Source organism: Merops nubicus, unplaced genomic scaffold, assembly GCF_000691845.1.
Source record: "Merops nubicus isolate BGI_N331 unplaced genomic scaffold, ASM69184v1 scaffold9603, whole genome shotgun sequence".
Lineage (NCBI taxonomy): Eukaryota > Metazoa > Chordata > Aves > Coraciiformes > Meropidae > Merops > Merops nubicus.
In genome coordinates this window covers 32,190-54,952 of record NW_008599588.1, presented here as the reverse complement: position 1 = coordinate 54,952, position 22,763 = coordinate 32,190, and the positions used below count along the sequence as shown (strand labels likewise).

Sequence of the window (22,763 nt, the reverse complement as noted above, 5' to 3'; positions counted from 1 at the left end):
GCTGAACCCTCCTGTTTTATGATATATTTAGATATGCAGTTTGCTAGGACTTGCTGAACTGCAATGCACTGAATGAATTTTAGATTGTTGAGCAGGCAGAGGACATGATATTTTCTCTCTGTTGGCTATTAATTAATAAATAGGTTGGCATAGCAAAGTTGTGGGATTTTTTTTTTTAAACAAGCCATCTACAAGATGGTCTATAATTAGAAATTACCTAAATCAGCCTGATTTTCAGTGATGCTCCTTGTCCCACTGTTCCCACTGACATCAGTGCAACTGCTCACGACAGGCTGCTTCTTTCAAAAGCTAAAGGGGCTTTCCAGTAGCACAGGAATCTAACTTCAAGTGGCACTGGTAACAGCTTTGGATCTATGCTCTCCATCTGCAAATTGAAGAATTGATCCTGGAATGTGATCATCCCCCTAGCACTGGTCACAATGGAATGGTTTCTTTGCTCACTAAAGACTGAAGCAGGGCCACCTTCAGTTCAGCTCCAGTACCCAATAGTTTAACTAGGCTGGCACTGAAGGGCCAGTCCTCATCAAACATCTCCCTTTCTGACAAGAACTGCACTAATCACCACTTTCCAAAACACTGAGGGGAGTCCAGTACTGGTGCTCACACCCACAGAAGCAACATAACAAGCAAGTGCTATCAGCAGACTGCCACCTTTAAATACAGGTGATCTCTGTACTTGCCTTTGTGGTTTTGACTTTATTTCCACTGCTGCAAGACCAACCTGAATAGTCTGGTAGCACTTTACAGTCCTCCCCATCCAAACAGGGGTTCATATGACACCACCACTTCTGTAGGACAATGGAAGCTAGAAAAAGAAAGGGGAAAGAAAAACAGAATACAATCATCTTTTTTTAATTATTATTACTGTTAGGTTTAGTAGGGATATTGTCTGTGCAGTGTTGAGCTGTTTGATTTCAAAAGGTAGAACCAGCAGTTACTGCTTTAATAGCTAATCACACTGATTGTGTTTGAGCTAAAAATGTGGCTAAAAAACTTCCCTAGCACACAGAAGGATAAATGCCACATGCAAATGGTGAAGACAGGCAAGCACCACCAGAGAGTGACTCTAACATTTTAATTGACCTCTGGAAGTGCCTTTCCATCTCCACTGACTACAGAGATGACTTGCCTCCTCCATTTAGGTGCTTCAGTCAAGCACCTGCTGTAAGGCAGAACGAACCTACAGCTTCTTGTTTAACCCAGATGTGCATATGTGAGACTGGCTGAAGAAAGGCCAGTTTCTCCCTTCACTGGCTGAGAAAACAGACTTGCACAGAGATGTAAGTGTGTGAGGTCTGTGGACAACACTGGAAAGCATTAGATTATTAACTAAAAATCTACTTGCAGTTACACTGGGAGTTTTGCAGTATCGTTTGGAAGACTAAAAAGGCAGGACACCTTCTATGTGCAAATTTGTTAATTTTCTGCCCTTAAGCCAATTTCCATTAATAAGACCATGCTTGTTACTTTTGCACATGTAGTCATGTCTTTATAACCTTGCTGTGAACAACAGATACACTTTCCCACAAGCAGCTGCAAACATCTGCATGCATTTCTCATGTTCGCATTGTTCATAGGATTCATCAAATCCCAGAAAATTATTATGTAGTATACAATCTTGCATAATCTAAATTGGATTTCAAAATAATATAGAGCTTAAAATGTTGCTTTACTCAGTTTGCATTATGCTACTATGTGCACAAAATACTGAACTGCATGCTTTAGAAGATACCACATCCAAAGAGAGACGAACAAAACTAATTCAGTCTACTTCTTGTAAAGCAATTTTTTTCCTTTTAATTTCAAGGTAGATTCATACATCTGCAGCTTTCAAATCAGGGTGACAAGCAGGCAAGCTGACATCAGGACATTGCTGAAATGTTCATTCAGTTACTTTTGGTTTACACTTTAAGCCTACGTGAAAAGCACCATGAAAAATACACTTTTGGAACATCAGTTAGTCTTCTATAAACTATTCTGTCAGGTTCATAAAAATATAAAATAAATTAATGATTCCTTAACAGCAGTCATTTGGATCTTAGCTAATTTGTATTGAGGCTGATTAATTGTTGACAAAATGGGTGAAACTTGTCCTGGTTTGGGGGCCTGACCCTAAGCCGTGACACATCTGAGCTTCCTAGGAGGTGAGGGATCGTTTCCAATCCAGACATAAGTCTGTTTTAAATCTGTTGCTTTCTAAATTTGTTTCAGTTTCTATACCACATTTATATCATGTAAATGCACGAGCCTAGAAGGCCAGATTCAAGAGGTCTGACAGCACGTGCAGAGGTCCCTAAGCAAGCAGGAGATCTGCTGTTGTGAGTGTGGATGCAGTGACAGGCTGAGACTTCACCTGCACTCTGACACATGAATGTGTTTTCACATATTTAGTGCTACCCAAAACCCCTAAGTTTAACTTCAGACCTTGAAAAGCACTTCATCTGTCTCCTGCAGGTACCTAGAACCCCTCGTGTCTCAGTCATTCTGATAACTCCTTAGATCCAACCTTTTCCTTATGGTTTTGAGTGCAATATGTTTTGAGACCACAGAAAATGCACCAAACATGGCAGCTTTTATTTATCTATACAACCTGCATCAACCTGCTCCTAACACCTGATTAAAAAAAACAAAGGCACTATTTGACTGGCCAAAAGTGCAGCACATGGGTAGGTTCATACAGCTTCCTGGACCAATTGTGCCCATGCATTTTCCTGGTTGATGTGGACTTGAAGATGGTGAAACTGGCCCGTGATCTCCAGCAGCACCATCTTCCATTAAAACACACACAGATGTGAATGGGAAACATTGCTGAGACAATCTGTAACCCAAACAAGAGCCACAAGCTCTTAATAAACTCCATATTTCCCCTTACATTCATCTCTTCTTTAGACATTTTCATAGGAAGTGACTCCTACCCTTCTGTTGAGTCATTTCTATTCTGTGCAGACACCTCTCCTTGGAGTAATGGCAACACTTTGAAATACTTAATACAGATCTCATTCCATTAGCTTCCAGCAAATCCTCAATTCTTTGCTGTAGCAATCCACTAATTCTTACATCCATTTTCTGTCCAATTCCTTTGTAGTTTGTAATGTCCACTTTGCTGATCTATATGTCCTAACTGGCTACAGCTGTTTGTGTCAAACACACCCTTGAGATTAGTCCTTTAAAATTCTCCATCAGAGACTTAGGCTCATCTTCATAGCTGGAGTTCTTTAACTGTTGTCCCTGTGACTGTGTAAACCACTGGAGGATATAAAGGCTTCCTCTTCTTTTCACACCAAGGCACTCTTGGAGAGGTTTCAACAGATGAGTTGTCAAAAAAAATCAGAGCAGCTATGTCATTCTCCTACAGAACCACCCTCAAGAAGGGAAAGGAGCCTGCTTTAGTTTGGCAATAGCCAGGTGATCTGCTGGAAATCAGCCAGAAACCAGCCAAAATCTCCTGCTGACATTGCTCCCTAGATAACATGACTCTGCGGAAACAGTAGGTTTGTGGAGAGTAAAGCCAAAAGGTGTCAATACCTCATCTCATCTCACCTCACACAACTCCCTGTGCTGTGTCCCCAGCTGTCTTTGGCCACACAGTGTCTTCCAAGCCAACTTCTCCCATTGCTGTTTTTTTCTTACACAATCTCAGGATGAAACACAGTCTTACTTTTCTTCATTTTCCATACTGCTTTGTTCTCTTACATTACAGCACCTGTTAGCCATCATCACTTTCTCCCTCTGAAGGTATTAAACATCCTGCAATCCAGTAACTTCTCAACCTTCTGCCTGATAAGCTGAGCTGATTGAACACCTTCTGCTTTGCAATGCATTTGTCTTTACTAATGCAGTTATTTCAAACAGGTTCCACTTCCTGTGAGGAGGACTATGCCAGGCGATTGCCTTGGGCTTCTCATCAGTTACTCCTTCGCCCCACCAGATGAAACCAGTGAGAAGAGATTCTATATTTGCTTTTGGGTCACTGCTAAAAATGTTGCAAAGTGTCAAGTGCAGAGCTAAGCACTGTGAAATCCTGGTAGGTATGTGCCATTTGACTACCACTTCCTAGTGATGACTCTGGGGAGAGATGTGGTTTTGACACTGAGCAATGCACACAATGGCATGTGGCTCAAAACTAAATAGCTTACAAAAAATAAGTCTTCAATCCTCACACCTATTTAGCAACCAAATCTTTAGTTGCATAAACTATACATGATCTTTCAAGGTAACTTGGAAAACATCAGCCTACATTTATTAACCCAGAAACTATCTGTACTAGGCTTGAAAACTCCTCAGCAAATGAAATCAGTTGTGTCTGGCAAATCTCTTTTTCCAAAAGCCACATGAGTCTGCACTCATCTCAGCTTCTCAGCTACTCATAGAGGACTGAGATCAACCTCTGTTGTCCCTAAGTATCTAGACCATGCTGTCTATCCTCTCAAAACTGGCACAATACCCATGCTTTTCTGGCATACCCCAAGTATTCTAGAATACATTTGGAATTACAACAACTAATCAGAGATCTATTAGCCAATCTTGTTCAGACTCTAAACTGCCCAGAGTCAGAATTAAAAAACAAACAAAATGAAACATGGAAAAGTTTAATCCCAGTAGCTGCTGGTTAGCACCTTCTTTAGTTAATAAGTTAGAAAGTACCCCCCATCCTGTTATTTACCCAAAAGAACTGTGACGTCAATCTGCCACAGCAGTAGCTATGTCAGTATTTCACATACTACTATTATTTTTTTCAGGATTTCTGTGTGTTCTATTTGAACAAGCAAATTCATACTGTCTTTAGTCTGGAAAAATCCACCAGATTAAGCTTTCTAACATATAAATTTTCATTTCACTATTCATTCTAATGTATGTTTCCTTTTATTCTTTGAGTACTGACACAGCATTAGCGTGCTTTTGAATTCTCAAGTATTCTGAAATCCATTCAAAAACAGTGGGAGGGAAATCTTCTCAGCTATTTCTTCTTTTATCTATTTCTTATGTATTGATTTTTTGTTTTCTTGTTTCTATATGCTCTCTTCCCTTCAGTCTGTAATCCAGATGGGCTCTCAGCCAGAACTGTCTTTTTTCTTCACTGCGGTTCTTTGGCCCTACAGAAAATTCTTAAACAATTCTTTAGTCCCATTCAAATCTTTCCCAGTCTGAGTGTTTCCTCTTCATAAATTCTAGGACTAACACAATTGCCTGGATGGAAGATGATTTGGCTAGTGATGACTTGCTTAAAGGCATTTAATGCACTTAGCTAAGATATCTACTCTATGGACAAAAGTTATTAATGTTTTATCTCCTTGGCAGTAGCTGTTAGGCAAGCTGGAGGTACTTACTCAAGGATGTTTATTTCCATAAAGAAAATGGGTATAAACAAAATCTCATGACTACTTTAAATGTAATTTAGTCATTGACAGAAGAACGGGTTGACCTTTGCTAAGCAGAATTTTCTATAGCTGCAATCAAGCAGCATAGCTACAACTCAAGGCAGGGTACACGGGCTGTGTGGTACATCCTCTCTGCATATTTAAACACTTTCTTTTACAGGCTCTGCTTTTTTATTAGTTTAGTGGCTTGATTCTTCTGTGGCAACATTTCTCAAAGTATCAAATCAGCCTGTACTTGGAAGTTCAAATAGCCCCAGGAAAACAAGGTATACATGTGTACAGAACTAGTCTTGCCTTTTTTGTTTGCCAACGCTTGCTTCACAACTAAGTTCAAATACATAAATGACAGTTTCTTGTTGGATGCATCCAAAATGTAATTATATAAGTCCTGGACTGCATCAGTGTGTGCCAGCAGGTCGAGGGAGGTGATTCTCCCCCTCTGCTCTGCTCTGGTGAGACCCCACCTGGGGCACTGCATCCAGTTCTGGAGCCCCCAGTACAAGAGGGACGTGGAGCTGCTGGAGCGTGTCCAGAGAAGGGCCACCAGAATGATCCGAGGGCTGGAGCAGCTCTGCTGTGAGGACAGACTGAGAGAGTTGGGGCTGTTCAGTCTGGAGAAGAGACGGCTCTGAGGTGACCTTATTGTGGCCTTCCAGGATCTTAAGGGGGCCCAAGAAAGCTGGGGAGGGACTTTTTAGGATATCGAGTAACAACAGGACTAGGGGGAATGGGGCAAAGCTGGCAGTGGGCAGATTCAGGCTGGATGTGAGGAAGAAGTTCTTCCCCAGGAGAGTGGTGAGACCCTGGAATGGGTTGCCCAGGGGGGGGGTCGAGGCCCCATCCCTGGGGGTCTTTAAGGCCAGGCTGGAGGAGGCTCTGGGCAGCCTGATCTAGTGGGAGGTGTCCCTGCTCATGGCAGAGGGGTTGGAACTGGGGGATCCTTGTGGTCCCTTCCAACCCTGACAGATTCTGATCTGTTTTAGCAGAGGACATAGTAGTGTTGCCTGGATGGTTGGACTTGATGATCTTGGAGGTCCCTTCCAACCTAAAGGATTCTACGATTCTATAAATAAGTGTGTCATAATGGGCAAAGGATAAAAAAAAATCCTCACCCAAAGAGTTCTTGCCCCATACTCTCATCTAGGCTACGAAGAGTGATTTTACTGTGCTTGTAAAAATGCTAGGAAGATCTCAGCCTGTAACCAACATTGATTTACACCTTCATATCCATCTTTTTAAATGAAGTATTTTGACTGCTCCTACTACCACTATTCAAAGTTTCCAAGATGAAAAGCACTCTAGCAATGCAAAGCACTCTATAAATGTTTGTTAGGCACCACAACACGGTGTTACCACACAAGGAAAAGGACTGATTTGTAGCAATCAAGGCACTTAGGACTTTCACTTTATGTACTTGCAAGATTTAACTAGCTTTTACTTTCCTTTCTGCACCACTTCAACACCTTTTCCTTAGAACTCACCTGGATATCTATCATTTCTTCTCTAACACAAGTACTTAGTCTCCTTCTTAGCACATATAATGAGAAAAAAAAAATCTCACTTCTCTGTGTAGGTGTATGCCTGAATGTAATTATGCAAACATTCATTCTGACTTGGCTCAAACAGGGGGCCTTCCACAGATTTTAGTAATTGTGAATATTATGCATATTTACTACCTCTTTGAGCAAGGCTTAGTCTTGACATATAGTGCTGCCAATAAACTGCTGCTTTAAATCTGGCCTTGTGTAAAATTCTTTAGCATCTGTCAGTCTATTTCAGAATGTAAATATCCAGCTGGCCTATGACTGTAGCCTAAAAACCATGATGATGGGCTTTATAAGCCTATTTCATGGCCTATATATACAAAAGGGCAGAATACTCATCAACAGGGAGCTCTGTTTGATGAACTAGGCTCTACCCCCACCCAAATTAACAGACAAGCTGTCACTGAAGTGCAGTGGGATCTAGGTCAGGAAATCCATATGCTGCAAGACTGAGAAAATGAAGGAAAAATACCCAACTAAATTAAAAACTTGTAAAACACTAAACCCAGTTATATAATTTTCAAGTGAGAAAGGCTTATTTTAATTTTATGTTTTTAATTTAAAAAAAAAATCAAAAAAATTTACAGCAGCAAGCTGCTCAAATGTCAGGTTTGAAGCCAGAACAGAATAGCAGGTAATGTGTCTAAACTTTGATAAAGTCACAGACCTTTGAAGTCTTCCATATTTTGTGAGAATCTATTTCTAGCCTTAATTTCTCATGAAATATCTACAATCTATGACCAGTGATATGCCTGCCTGGCCTAAAGGAAAGCTAGAACCAACTCATTGTTTCCTGGGTTGTTAACACTGAAAGAGAAATTTGACCTACATTTAAAAATAGCAAGAAGCAGCAAATTGTAAAATCATCATGCAGATCTCAACAAAATTAACTCTAATCATTTCATTATATAACCATCCATTTGTTTGGTCAAGAAAGGAAAACATAATTACATTCCAATAGCTTTATAAGGGCTGCTACTCTGCATAGAAGATGAAATACAATCCAATTTACTCTACTCCAGTTGCCTTTTTGGTGCTGCCCAAGAAGAGCTGAACCATGCAAACCCTGAAAAGTTCACACACAATGTCAACCTAAGAGACTGATTTCATCCTTCTTACTGTGGTTTTCCACCATGACTTGCACAGAGTTATTTTCCTTTCAAGTGTGTGTAAAGGAGGCTAAAATCCAAACAGAACCTATTTTTTTACATCCAAATAGAACATACTTAATCATATCTGCTATAAAATCTAAGCACTAAGCTATTTTTACCAAGAATTCCAACAGGTAAAAGCATCTCTCTCTGTGTATGACTAGAAATTGGGTAGTCTGACACAACAGGTGGGTGGTACTTTCTGGACACAGACTCAATGAATGTAAACTACATTGGTTTTATTATTTTGTCCAGACACAGTTTAGCACATAAGTAATTTGAAGCTGGTTGGTCACTGGAACAGGGTCCCCAGGGAAGTGTCCATGGCACCAACCACCTTGTGTATGCCATGCATGACCAACAGCACAGAGACAATGTAAATGATTACTGCTAGATAAGCTCTGGAGTTCAAAGAAAATACTTCTGAAGACTACTACAAGCCAATTGTGGTATAAAATCTTTTCTTTTGGTTAGAAAAGTAACTCTGTGCTTCGGGCATATCCTTCCCTTTAGGCTCAGGGCAAAATATAGGTAAATTAAACAGCCCTGAATTTAGTCAGAAGGTGCTGGAAAAGAAAATGAAACTTCTGTACCCGACTGAAACATGCAAATTCAAGACACAACCACTGCAGAAACCTACTGAAAGGTATGTATAAAGTGGGAGAAAACACATCTAATCCCAAGGCTAAAGAAAGATAGCTATCATTCCTGTGCTACAGCAACTGACTGTAGTCCCAGATGCTCACAAAAATAAGCGATGGATGCTAAAGCATCACCCTAAAGGGGTGAGGGGGAATCAAAGGCTTCCACTTTAGAAACCCAAATCTTGCATTCGAAATATTTTGTTGTATTTCACTTCAACTAGACTTGAAGAAAACACAGCTACCAAATTCTTTCAGCAGCTATTTGCACTGAGTTAAGCTTTGTGCATAAGCATCGTGCATTTATGTCTTTTTGTCCTAGAATGCCAGTGTCACCTTTGTAATCCTTAAGCAAGTTTAAACCAATGCTTGACTTTTATCTGCTGTATTTAAAAGTATTGCTGCAGTTTGATGTGTCATCCAAAAATATAGAAGGTACTTCTGATCTGACAGGAAAACTACTTAGCAAATTGCACAGTTAAAGTTGATTGTATTCCTGAATTATAAGGCATGAAAAGACAAGCATTCAAAAAAATACCCCAACCTTATATCCTTAAATAAGAGGTTCTCCAAACAGATAACAGCTTAAAAAAAAAAAAAAGTCAGTTACATATATTCAGGATTTTATTTATTTAAAATCAAACATCTCTGAACGTTAGATTAAACATTGGAGTTTGAAGCCTTTGTTTTACGTTTAACTTGAAATGGTTGCATTTTTCTGTGGAACAGAATAAAAACAGAATGCTTATAAATTAATTAAATAGGGGATCTGGTAGCTTAGACTTTTTCTTAGAAAAAAAAAAGAAAATAAAGTATCTGTCTTGGAATAATTAAGTTAACAAGAGCAGCAGCCTCTCTAGGGAATAGATTCTGGTGGTGGAAAAGGAAGACAGGTAGCTCACAGATTCTGAACTGCTGCTAAGGCAGAGAGGAAAATAGTGGCACGAGGTGCACAGTGAGCCTCAGGGAGACAAGTTTTATACAGCCAGACCTCATCCTGGCCAACATTACAATCAAGATGAGATTTTAACTTTGGTGTATATAATCAAATGAATTTCAAATAAGTTATACTGCTAAAAGCATGAGGATGGCAACGCTGAGCTCTGTGAGGATTTCAACATCTACCCAGGAAGGTGGTGGACTAAGGCAACTGTACCACATTTTCCCTCCATCAGGTAGATGTCCTAGCTCAGGCACTGTGTCCTGTGCAGCAATATTCTGCTCTCCAAACTCTCACATATTTGGGGTTACAACACTTGGAACTGAACAGACATGGGGCATCACTGAAACACTCATGTCCACTGCTCAAAAATCAGATGTTCCAGCACCATCTCTGCGTGCCCAGTCTTAGGGCTGCATTTATTATCTAGTGAATTTTTACCCAAGCTACTAAACCTAAAGACAACTGGAAGGGTTAATATCACAAGCTTGAATTCCTTTGCTTATGCTGTTTTCAGACATGTTTTAAAGGAGAATTCTTGTGTGAAAATATTAAGTTTTATTGACACAGACACGAAATGGACGAGTACATATATTAAGAGGATTAATTACACCCAGATTTATGCACAGACTCATTACCATCAGCGCACAGAGATGTTTCCAAAATTAACAAAAGGAAGGATTACGTTTTTGAGGCAGTGGGAAGTCAAACAATCAAGGAGACTAAACTTCTGAAACGATCTTAACGAAGCCTGAGCGAGCGGCAGGCTGCCTACCTTCCACGCACGAGGGCTGAGCCCTCGTTGTCCCAGCCACCTGCCCTGGGAAGCAGGAGCACTTGACAGTCTGGGATCGTTCCTCAATCCGGTTCTTATTGCAGCAACGATGCACTGCTACAACTTCACACGTCCCTTGCTTGACTTGGTGCTGGCCTAGGAATGGCAGAGGTGAGTGATGGAAAGCAAAGCAAAACGTCAGTGCATAAAGATAAAGCCACTTCATGCAGTCCTACAAGATACTGAATCTCCCAAACGCCAGTTTAAATCCAAAGATGAAGGGGCAAAGCATCTTGTAGGATCTGTCTTATTCCCCAAGTTTATTCCATTCACAGAATCAGAACAGTTTGGGTTGGAAAAGACCTTGAAGATCATCAAGTCCAACCGTAAACCCAGCACTGCCAAGCCACCACTAAACCATGTCACTAAGCACCACATAATATTCTTCCTCATAAAGATTAGTTCATCAGAACAAGTCAATTTTTCAATCCATCTTCCCTGGCCCTTACAAAGCCAGAGGGAGAAAAGGTGATTGGAGTAGTCAATTAGATGGATTAGACAAGAAAACAAACAGAGACACAACACACTCTCTGCTTCTCTGGATTCCTCTCTTGCCTTTGGTTTTATATATTTAATTCTTGCCCTTCATACATGGGCACAATGAACAGGATAATATTTAATGCAGAGGAGACTTAAACAATAGGGAAACTTTGTAATGTAACAACTTGTCAGTGCTGCTTACTATGCTTATCATCACAGGCAGGCTAAGAACAAGGTTGGCTGAAAAGCTATCATAAATAGGTTTTGTCAAAAGAAAAAAAAAAAAAAACTATTTGGATTTCTCAAGTTCTTTCCCAGGGTATTTTGAAGAATCCTGTGATAAATATTCTACCTTATTATGTTCCTCTCAAGTGCCTTTCCTCTTAATTCACTGTCCCCTATTTCTCTGAGTTTACTTTTCCATTCCTCTCCTTTCCTTCTTCCTGGCTTCACATCTTTGCCCCACTGCTCCTTGCACTTGATTGTTTTCCTCCTCTGCCAAACTCACTCTCTGCCCTGCCTAAAACCCTTTCTCAGACACTTCACTTCATAAACCCCTTCTCCTCTTTGCAGAAGTCATTTCCATGTCCTCACTCTCCTGAACAGCCCTCAAGTGCTTCATCCTGCATTTGTCTCATCTTATTTAGAGTAGAGCCTTGGATGGCTCTTATCTGTGTTTGTAAAGCACCTTGTAAATTAACAGCACTACAGAGCAAGGTGAGTTTTTTAATAAGTGAGCTAGACAGAGAGACAACGCTGAGAATAATAAAAATATTCACCATTAAAGCAGTACAGGCTCCTTGTATGAGAGGAGACTACAGTACAGACATAGGTGTGGGCAATATCAAAGGGAAAGGAAGGTGAAAGGGAGAGTGCTCCTCAGGAACAGACACTGCTCCAAGTGGCAACCCTGGAGGATTGGCCTCTTTCCTACTCACTCCATGCTTGCCCTGTTCTGGTTTCCTGATTTTTTACATTATCTGTTACTAATACCAGACACAGAATTTGGAGATTGGTCTGATGCAATATCACCAGGCTTACATCCATATTGAGTGAGTAAGATCACTGTCATTTTGGGGCAGAAGTTTTTATGAGTTAAGTGGGAAATATTAACCTTCAAAAACCTTTTGTTAAGATAAAAAAAAAAAAAGGAGTATTCAACTAAATATATAACTTCTCAAAAGGTTGGCTTGGTAATGATCCTTTGCTCTGGGTGTTCTGGTTTCACAAGTATTTCAAACACAGCTGACTGACTTTTGTTGACAAGTTTGTATTCACAACAACCTCAGAGGGCAAGAAACTATGTACATGGAATCCTGGAAAGGAAATTTAGTCTTTTGTTTGTGCATTCAACATGTAAAAACACATTATATATGCTGAGGTTTTTTTAGGGTATTTTTGAGGGGAAAAGGTACACTGTACTTTTAAGCAGAATATGCTACTGCAGAAAAATGCATAAGGTATTTTACAGAAAGTTGGAAAAATGCTGAAGACAGCATAAAAGTATCTTACATAGCTACTGGAATAAGTTTATTGGCAGACTATGAGTTTTCATGCAAGAACCTAATACTCATATCATAATAAACATGAAAAGAAATAGAAGCAGCTGCCAGCTGGTAGGACAGGAGCTTCCCTGGGAGTCAATATGGAACACAGACAAATAGGAAAAATTAAATTGGCCACGCCACTCCATTTCAAAGTATTTCTCTAAAAAAGACCTCACATGACAATGGTTGAAGGTAATAAGCAGATAGCATGGGGCTCTGACAAAAAAGAATTTGTAAAAGGAGGTTGTTAATTCAACAAAGTATATTTCTTTATTAGGTCTACAGCCTGAGTCAAAACTGCTTGGAGTTAATAGGGAGAATTTCCATTGTTTTCCTATGGTGCATAGAGTGGTGGTCCTGCATTCATTAGAGTCAACAACAAAATTTCTATTCACTTCAGGAGAGCAGGAACACAGCGTGGACTGTCTCTTGAGAAGGAGATTTTATAAGGGAGGGAAGAAAAGGCAAAAATTTGGAACTGCTCAGGCCACATACTTAAGGGTGCCAGGTATCTCATCTGAAAGACCAAGCCACCAGGTCTTCTTTTTAATTAAAGTCATTATTCACCAAACATCAGATGCCAAGGTAAGAGTAGAAGCCATTTTTTTCAGAGGGTGCATCATAAGGATGAACTAGATCCAGCTCCAACAATCAATACGTAGCTGAAAGAATGTCTATTTTCAAGCTCAAATCCTGCTTCCTTTAGGTGAACAGTCCTGTTAAGTCAATAGCAAAATAAATCAAACAGGTTGGCCCTGAGCATACAGCCTAAAAAACCTGGGGCTCACTTTCAATTATCTTGTTTGAATTTCAAAGCAGTGACAGTACTCCCCTGAAGTGCCAGGAGTCAACAGGCACACAGATGTTTGCAGAAGGCAAAATTAAATTATCTCATGAATGCATCCTTTGGTTTAGTAGCTGTTTTACTGTACACTTACTCCTGCTTTGCAGCTACAGAAGCAGGTGAGAGGAGGTGTCCCCTCTTCACCTGCTGCCAGGGGGAGGATGCTGAGTTTTGAAAGTACTGCTGCCACGCAGAGGAAGACAGTGCTCTCCTCCCTTCTCCCCAGCACGCAGCTCTTATGGAACAGAACAGCCAAAGGTATTAAAAAGCCAAAGACATCTGCATGCATCATTTGCATTAATTGGATTGCCCTTGTAATAGTCTTTCCCCTCCTACATGTTCACAGCTATATTTCCTCTGCTCCTTCACGCACATCTTAACACTTCTGGTTCAGTTGAACACCACCCGCGTTGCTTCTTAATATTCAGACACATCTGGGAGCAGGTGCTGAGCAAATGCTAAGTGTTAACACACCAGCTTTCTGTCCTCTTCTTCTTAATGTGCAGTAATTGGGACATAAGGAAAAACTTCTTTGAGGGTGATGGAGCCCTGGACCAGGCTGTCCAGAGAGGTTGTGGAGTCTCCTTCTCTGCAGAGATTCCAAACCCACCCGGATGCCATCCCAGGCAACCTGCTCTAGGTGGATCTGTTTTAGCTGGGGGTTGGACTAGATGATCTCTCTAGAAGTCCCTTCCAACTCCTACCATTCAACGTAGAGGACAAGGACTTAGTCTGCAGAGTAGCTTTCAGATTTAAGAAAACACAAAATGTCTTAAAAACTAGCCATCAACTCAGTCTATTCTCTGGCTAGGTCTACTGAAACCTGTTGCATCTACATTCAGGTGCCCAAACATAGCAAAGAGAAAGAATACAAGAATGCTGTCCTGCACATTCTGATCTCCATCTTCCACTAGATAAACCTTCATCTCAGGTCTGAAGTGCATTTAAGGTACTGCTGAAAGCATAATGACAGAAAAACTCAAGAGCAGCCTTAAAATATTTTATACTCAATGGATTCACAGGAAGCTAAGGCATTGGAGGAGCAGGAACTGAAGAATTTGTAAAGTGTGAAGATCACAGTAAGTGAATTCTACACTGGACACATCAGGAAAGCCACTTCAGGGAGAACTGCAGTGAGAGACAGGGAGAAAGCCAGGCTATGAAGAGCAAAGCCCCTTGGGGCTCACTTATAAAAAGCCCATAAATTCATAGCTTTCCACCTGTAAACCTATTGAGATCTGCAACTTAAGAGCTGTCAATATTTGCACTTCAAATTCAGTTACATCTTCACATTTAAATAAGAAACTCTCTAAGGAGAGATAGGTTTTGTCAGCAGCAGTACCAGAGAAAGGCTCCTGTCACAGAACACCCCCTGCATACAGAAGAGGGAAGGTCTCCCAGCCAGGCACTGTGGAGGACAGAGGATGAATGCTGAAAACTATGTGACTCTGGGTTAGCTCTGATCAGAAGTTGGGCACATGTGTTGCTCTCCATATCCTAATTTCTTTGCAGCTATTCAAGTTCACCAAGGATACTTTCCCTATCTCTCCATGCAGGGCACAGACATAATGGGGTAGGGCTTGCTCATGGAAGCAACCTCCAGGATGCTCTCTACGAATTTTGCTGCCTTTCCTAATGAGATACCTGCAGACAATAACAGCTCTCAGGTGCCCAAGTCCAGAATGCCTTTTAATGACCCCAAGGGCTGGCCACGCAAAGGCTTTGTGATGCCTTCCCTGTTCTCTCTTGGCTTTCCAGCCCAGAATATTGTAGACTGTGCAGAGCTGCTGGCAGCCTTCACAGTTTTCAGAAGGCAGTTGTCATCTCTGAAGAACAAGAAAGTACAAACTAGAAAGTTATTAAGCTTGCACATTACAAGCCAACACAAGTGTTGTCAGTAGAGTTGACTGAATAATCACCGTTGAACTCTTTATTCTGTTTAATACATTTTTTCCAACTACCATATTTGACAAGACCTTATTTTCTCTTTCTTCATAGAAGTCAGGGGGCAGATATGCAATTAATGCTTCTAAAACTCTATGAACTCCTCAAATGAAAAGAGAGAAATACAATTATTGTTAATAAAATATCAAACATCACAGTGATGTACTTCAAAACTACAAGGGAAATATCAAAGAAAGGGGAAGGCTTTCAGAAGCTTGCTAGCCAATTCTGTCCACATCCATTTCATCTCTGTGACTAATTCTAATCACTCCCAAGGAATACTTTCAATGCAATGTACATGCAGGCAGCATGCCTTTATCAGAAATCCTGAATAATCTCTTCTTTTTCTCATTTCTTAGCTAAGAAACATATGGAAAAGACACATTTACAGGAGTTTTTATCTCCATTTCTCAAGCTGCCCTCTTTGATGAAGAAAGCAACTAGTGCTCTGAGAGCAGCACAGCTAGACAGTAGGACAATATGATCCTAGCTCAGCACATCCTTCAGCAAGTCTCAAAACCAGCAAGCTTGGTCTGCACAAAATCAACTGCATCATTTATTTAAAGGGTAAGAGACTGTGTGTCAATAGGAAGATGAATGACTATGGAACCTAATATTGCAGAGAAACAAGTAAGTTTAGAAGTCAGCACTGATGCTGCTTGGAAGAGGAAAGCACTCTAAAAAGCTTGGTGGCAGTTCATCATCTGTTACGCTGTCATTTCATGCTGGCTTTTGCTTAAAGTTATATGAACACACAGAAGCACACACCAAGAGGTAAATATTCCTAGAAAAAGACTACATATTAAAGAAAATAACATTTTCTATGTTTCACATTTTTTTTCTCCCAACATATTTGTGAGAACCTCTCCAGCTCATGGGGTTGTTTGGAGGGGGAAAGGGTAGAAGGGGTGTTTCTAAAGATAACATCTCTTCTCAAGAGAAGAAGCTAAAAGTGTCTTGCAGTATAAAATTAACACACCATCTTCTAGGCTGAGAACTTCAGTAGAGTTTTTCTCTACTAGCATTCCATCAGCCACTGGATTTTTTTAATAATTTCACATTCATGTCAAGGTCTTCACTTAGATGCTCTCCTTCCTCAAGGATATAAAATATTTTTTTTTAATAAATATATGCATACTTTCTCATAAATTGTTTCTGCACACATAATTCAGTCCAGTTTCACCTGTAAAGCTTTACCTTCTCACTTGTTGGCAGTAAGGGACTGTTCAGAGAGAGCCCAGAGCTGCCACAAAAGGCCAGTTCAGCTGCTCTATGGATAAACAAACAGGAAACACCTTCTCATAATCACCTGCCCATGAGAACTGGCAAAGCAAGATGCAGCACTTTGCCGTGGTTTTGGCTGGGGATTGAGTTGATTTTCTTCCTAGGAGCTGGTACAGTGCTGTGGTTTGGGTTTAAGGAAAGAGTAATGCTGATAACACACCAAAGGTTCAGTTGTTGCCAAGGAGTGCTTATCCTAAATTCAGGATTTTTTGGTTTCCCATGCTCTGCCAATGACCAGGTGCACAAGAAGGTGGGAGGGAGCATGGCCAGGAGAGCTGACCTGAACTAGCCCAAGGGATATTGCCAACCACAGGGCATCGTGCTCAGCATATAAACTGAGGGGAGTTCACTCCCCTGGGGCGGGGATCACTGCTCAGGCAGCAGGTGGTGGGCAACTGCATTGTGCATCACTGTTCTTTCTGGCATTTTATTTCTCTCTCTTTTTGTTGTATTCCTTCTTATTACTATTATTATATTTATTGTTATTGAGATATTTTATTGTAGTTATTAAACTGTCCTTATCTCTGCCCAGAGGTTTTACTTTCTTCCTGCTTCTCCTCCCCCTCGTGCTGGGAGCAGGCAGGAGCCAGCCAGGGGCTACACGGTATTGATCTGCTGGCTGGGGTTAAACCACAACACACCCCTCCCAAAAAAAAGGGAGCAAGGAACCCAGTTTGCAATCCACTACTCTCTCATTCCTCAAATGCACAGCAGCACAGTGATTACTAGAGCTCATGGCTGTAACCAAGCAAGCAAGCAAAGACAATTATCTCCCAAATTAAGGAATTTTGGTTGGTGTTTACACAACGTGCAGGTTCCCAACCAAAGTTTCTCACAGCCCATACAGTTACAGCCTTTGTTCCAAGCAGACCTTTTGCTTCATCAGCTGTGGAAGTGAGTAGCATGGCATGTGCAAAACCACAATCAGCATCTTAACTGGATAGCCTGGGAACCAGCAGTGAATGACTTTGACTTCTTCTGAGCAAGAAGTGACAACCTGAGGGAACCATAACTCTCAAAATGAACAACCAATTTGAGAGGAACCTTAGGAGTGCAGTGGATCTAGATGTGTATTTGAAAAAAGGTGTATGACCTCAAACCCTGATAATGAGACCCAAAAAGTTAATGAAATCAAAAGCATAACCTTTCAGTGCAGGTGGAGGAAAATGCTGACACAGCTGGAGTGAATCATGTAATACAGTGAATTCTTTGGTGAGTGTCAGAGGTCACATCCATATGGAGATTAAAGTCCCCTGGAATAAGTAGCATAGGTGACCTTAGATCAGACACAAGCACTGACACATCTCCAAGGAATGAAGCATTAAATCTGAGTGGTCGATAAATCAAAACAGTCGAGACCAAACTAGGTGCTGTAAATGGACCAAGGAGGAGGAAAAAGCTGCTGCAAATGAAAAGAAAGGTGGATGAAGAGTGACCTGGAAGCAAAAACAAATTAAAGCTTGAGCTTCTTTACCTGCTGGGGTGCCACGCTGAAGTTAATCAATAAGGACTGCCTTTCAGCCAGGCAGTAATACTCATCCTGCTTCAAGCACACATAACACTTGTACAAATGAAATCTAAGAGCATAAAACTTCGTGAAGTACCTCGGTGTAAAGTTGTCCTAACCATTTCCTGTGGGAAACTTTCTACTGTGTGGCTGTTTTAGGTGAGGCAAAGAAATACAAGGGCAAGCTTTGGTTTTCCATCATAACTTGTAGCAAATGAACATCATGGTGCTCTATAATACAGAAATATTTCCCTCATGTCCTGTTAGTATTCATTCTCACTATTACATGCAGACCATTCTTTTTTCTCTCATTTGTTTCTTCCTTCACAAATTTATCACGAAAGGGAAAAAGAATCAAACTAGATCCCTAGAGAGATTTCTGCTTGCCTGAAGAAAGCAGGCACACAGACATCCATATAGGTCAGACTAAGGGCTATCCACCAGTTTGTAAGCAAAAATTGCATTTTCTGTCCCAATTGTGAAGGCTGATGGCCTCTAAAAATGGGTTGCTCTTGCCATAGGAAAGCAAAAGTAGCATACTGGGACCACAAACTGGGAGGACTATTCCACTCACATCCATAACTAGCTCTTCACGGATGGCAGAAGCCATCCTGACCAAGACATCAATGGCAGAAGCCATCCTGATGCAGCCCTAGCAGGGCCCAGGTGAACTCACTGTCCCCAGCAGCCTGCTGCCATTGGGACCTGCTCACCACACCCAAACTCAGTGCTGTACTTGTACAGCCTACGCCTTCACATCTACGGCATGCCAAAAGTTCCTTTAACATCATCATAAATGGCAGGAAAGAAAAAAAAGAAAGATCAACTCTTAAGCCTGTCTCATGTATGCAACAAAACAGATTTTCAGGATTAGGCTTTGTGCCTTTCCAAGCACTCCTCCATCACCTGAAATATCAAAGGGCCGCTTGGGGCTTAACTGTGTAAAATAAACGTTTGTAATCTACTAAAAGCTAGAGGTATTTTTAAGCCAGCTCAAGAGCATTCATCAGACAAGAATGGTATTTGTTTAGAGAATATGAAACAGCAATTGTCATCTAAGTCATTAGGCTCTGCAGTTAAGTAAATGGCAGTTGCCAGAAAACAAAGTAGATATTTCGGAAAGAAGCATTTTCTTCATTGCAAGTGAAAATTGAATCTTTATTCTCATGTCCAAGTCTAATGGGTAAAACTGAGGAGGGCAACCAAGGAAACTTGAATTCTGTTCCGTTTCAGTACTCAAAACAGCTCAAATTTACAGGGTACAAAGACCTGCTTTTCTGGGTTTTATTTTTTAGACACAATGGTGCGTTTCCCTCCTTAAATGAAATCACTTTTATGGGATTTTAAAGTAATAGGACCGTGGGTGAATTTGGCAGTTAGAGGTAGGCAAAATAATAATTGTTCATTAGTTAACCCTCATTTGAGAGTCTGCCCAAGAAAAAGCCAGACATAACCACTGTCATGAACTGTTATTGTTTATGGAAGTTTTCCTGGTTGTCCTGTTTGGCAGTCTTAATTTAAAAGACTGACTTTGGCAGTGAATCTCTCTTTCCATTAATTGCTCCGTGTTCATTAAAATCATGCAGCAGTATTTGTTGCTACTAGAAGAATTACCTTTTGCAAAAAAAAAAAACAGGAGCAGTGGATAGGACTGTGAATTTGAATGATACATTTCATTGCTGAAGTGAGATGAAATTTTCATGCGATAGGCAAATCAGCCAAATGGAATTTCAAGGAACGTTACAAGCAATCAGATCAGTTAATGCTCTGGGCACCAGGCCATCAGCTCCTCAGCTGGTCTTTAATCCCCGGAAAAGCCCCTATGTCTTGATCACCACTGATTAATTATTTTCAGAGTTTGCCTCATTTTATATCAGGTTTTATATAGCTGTAATGGGTTTTCCTGGGTTTATTCCGATGGAATGGACAAGGAAAGCATCGCAGCAGTCCAAGTATAAGATCCAGCTGCCAGTTAAGCAATAACAGGTCATAAAACTAAATTGCACAAATGCATTTTTAATTCTGAGTGGCATGAACACTTTTAAATGGTTTCAGCATGTGCAAACTGTATCCAGCGTGGCTGAGCCATTAGTTGAACTTAACCTTTTTTAAGTATTATATCTGTAAGTGCAAAGCATAAGTGAGGTTTCCAGAAGGCAAACAGACTTTTTTTAGTTACTATTATTAAATGATTTTTTTTCCCCCTTACATGGAAAAAAATAACCCTGCAGAGTGCCTATCATTTTATGCTACATCGTAACAGTGAAAAAGGCAGCAATAAAATATAGTCACAATCACATAAAATGAGAACAGGAACCCAACAGCAATTTCCCATAGGCCCACGTTATAACTCACAACCCTGACTCATACTGCTAACAATAAAAATAATAATTAAAAAGGTCAGAATTCAGAAGTTGTGAGGCTCTGTGCATTTTCTATTTCATACTGATGACTCTTGTTCAAAGCTTCACCATTAATACTTCTTTTTCTTCTCAAGCTTCTGCAGATCTCTTGAGCCTCTCAACTTTCTTTTTAATCCTCTTTACTTAAGAATAAAGGTGCAAATCTAAAATTTTGACATTTCAGTTGCAGCCTGTAACCAAGAAAATCCCAGAGAGGCATAGTTCAGAGAGCCAAATCTGGGAACCTGTGCTCAGTACATGGGTGCTGCCACAGCACAGAACCTGTGCTGATCTTTCACCTTTATTTCCTACATGTTAACTGTCCTATTAACTTTATGTTCTTATGCAGCAAAAATACTTTTTGCAGTCAGTATACTGCTTGTTCTACCCAGATTTGGCTACTAGCAACAACAAAGATACTTCACCCAGGCTTACAAGGTGAGTTGCTGTGAAAACTCTACACAAATCTGTAAAAACAGAGTGTTAACAGACCCTTCTCAGACATGGAAGGACTAGAGGTGATAACATTCCTGTCCCACAGATCCCCTTCCAACCACCTGAGGACCCAACCCTTCTTCCATTCTTATCTTTGTCCTTGATGACAATTAGGTACATTTTCCATTTTCATTAAACCCTTCAGCTTAAAGTGAAAAATTAAAATGGTCCAGAAGCTACTGTATCTTGTTACCTGTACCCAAACTGGAGAGCACATCAAAAGCCTCCCTCCACACCATGCCTCAGCTCTGACAGAAAGAGATTACAGCTCTGGGGGAAAGTCTGACACTTTAATCCTCAAATCCCATTCCAGCCTCACTGTCACCACTCAGATGACTAGGGTGGCTCTTGACTCTTGCAGATTATTGGATTTGGAATGGGTTTTCCTACCATAAGATGGAAATTTGCTCCCTGATAACTGAGAGCATTTATTTTGGGAGGTAAAATTAAAAGGGAAGACAAATTCCCAAGAGCCTTTAGATGTCCAGTTGGCAATGAAAGCTATTTGAAATCAATGGAAATTAGGTGTTTAAATAGCAGGAAGACACTTGGATATCTTTCTAGAACCTGGTAAAAGAAAAAAAACTAAAACCAAAACAACAAACCACACCCCACAGCAGGCCAGCCAAAAAAGGGAACACACTTCATTCAGTACAGAAGAAAGGGATTGTCCTTTGCAGCAGGAACACTTGTCACAACTGGGCAAGCTGCAGACACAAGGTAGTGAAATTGTCTTTCTGAAGTATCCCAGCTAGCCTGTCAGATCTGACAAACTTTTATTCCTGCCAGAAAACAACAGGCTTCCTCACCTGGTGAATTTTACCTTGGCCCTAATGAGACTATCAGGAAATGCAGGGATGAATTAGAAGAGTCATTAAGGAGGTAGAGGATAAAAAATGAGCCAGAGGAAAGGTCAGAGCAACAAGGGTGAGTGAAGAGCACGTGCCCTGTCACAACCACTGCAGATATGATGGCAACAACCATGGGAGAGAAGCAGATGTTCCTGTTAAAGCTGTGAGTTTGAGGGCTGCTTCAAGGATAATGGAGTAGCCATAGGTGGCAGGAGAGGGCACACCATTAACTTACACAGTGCTGGCTGGACTCCCCCAAGAGCCATTGACTTTAACAGCAATGCTCCACCATCTCCCCTGCTGGAATAAGACTAAAGGTGACCTGGTAGAATTGTCATTAGTTCCACTATCTTTCCACAAATATGGCACTCTAGTTAAAATGATTGGGGTTTTCCTCTTGCAGTGTGCACATTTTAAAATGTTTCTTCTGAACATATTCTCAAAAAAAAAAAATGTCAGATCAACAGTTACTCTATTCATTTTTCTTGCTTTTAAAAGCTGTGTTGACTTTAACTTGTTAGAAAACAGTTTCTGCTAGTGTGGTTGGCCTTTCCTGGGCTCAAACCACGCAGTATCTCACTCACAAGATAAATAGTCAGCATGGTTAAGTAACTTGGAAAACTCATGGACATTGTCAGATTACATACAGAGTCCTTCTGGTGCTTTATTAACACAGTGTCCCACCAAGGACAGGGTAGGAAGAACCAACTGGCATTACTCATGATTGCTGTTCTACAGAGCAGTAGCAGCTTCACAAAGGCAGATTCCCCTGCAAGCCCATTGCTTGAGGGTCTTGAGAACCCAAGAAGAGGTCAGTTTAATCTGTAGTGAATCACAACAGCAGGAGCCTGTGACAACTGCATTAGTGCTGCTGTCGGTAACTAGCTATGAAGTCCTTC

General features: G+C 40.7%; 1 protein-coding gene across 1 annotated transcript in view; it reads right to left on the bottom strand.

The window, feature by feature from the left end:
* Positions 1–701: 701 nt before the first annotated feature.
* FAM19A4 (family with sequence similarity 19 (chemokine (C-C motif)-like), member A4) overlaps positions 702–22,763 on the bottom strand; it is a gene marked incomplete at its 3' end in the record, with an annotated part of 50,628 nt that continues 28,566 nt past the window's right edge. The window contains exons 3-4 of the mRNA XM_008937445.1: positions 10,451–10,606; positions 702–826 (exon numbers count right to left, since the gene is read on the bottom strand). Coding sequence (XP_008935693.1) covers positions 702–826; positions 10,451–10,606 — 281 coding nt within the window. The remainder of the gene's footprint in view (positions 827–10,450; positions 10,607–22,763) is intronic.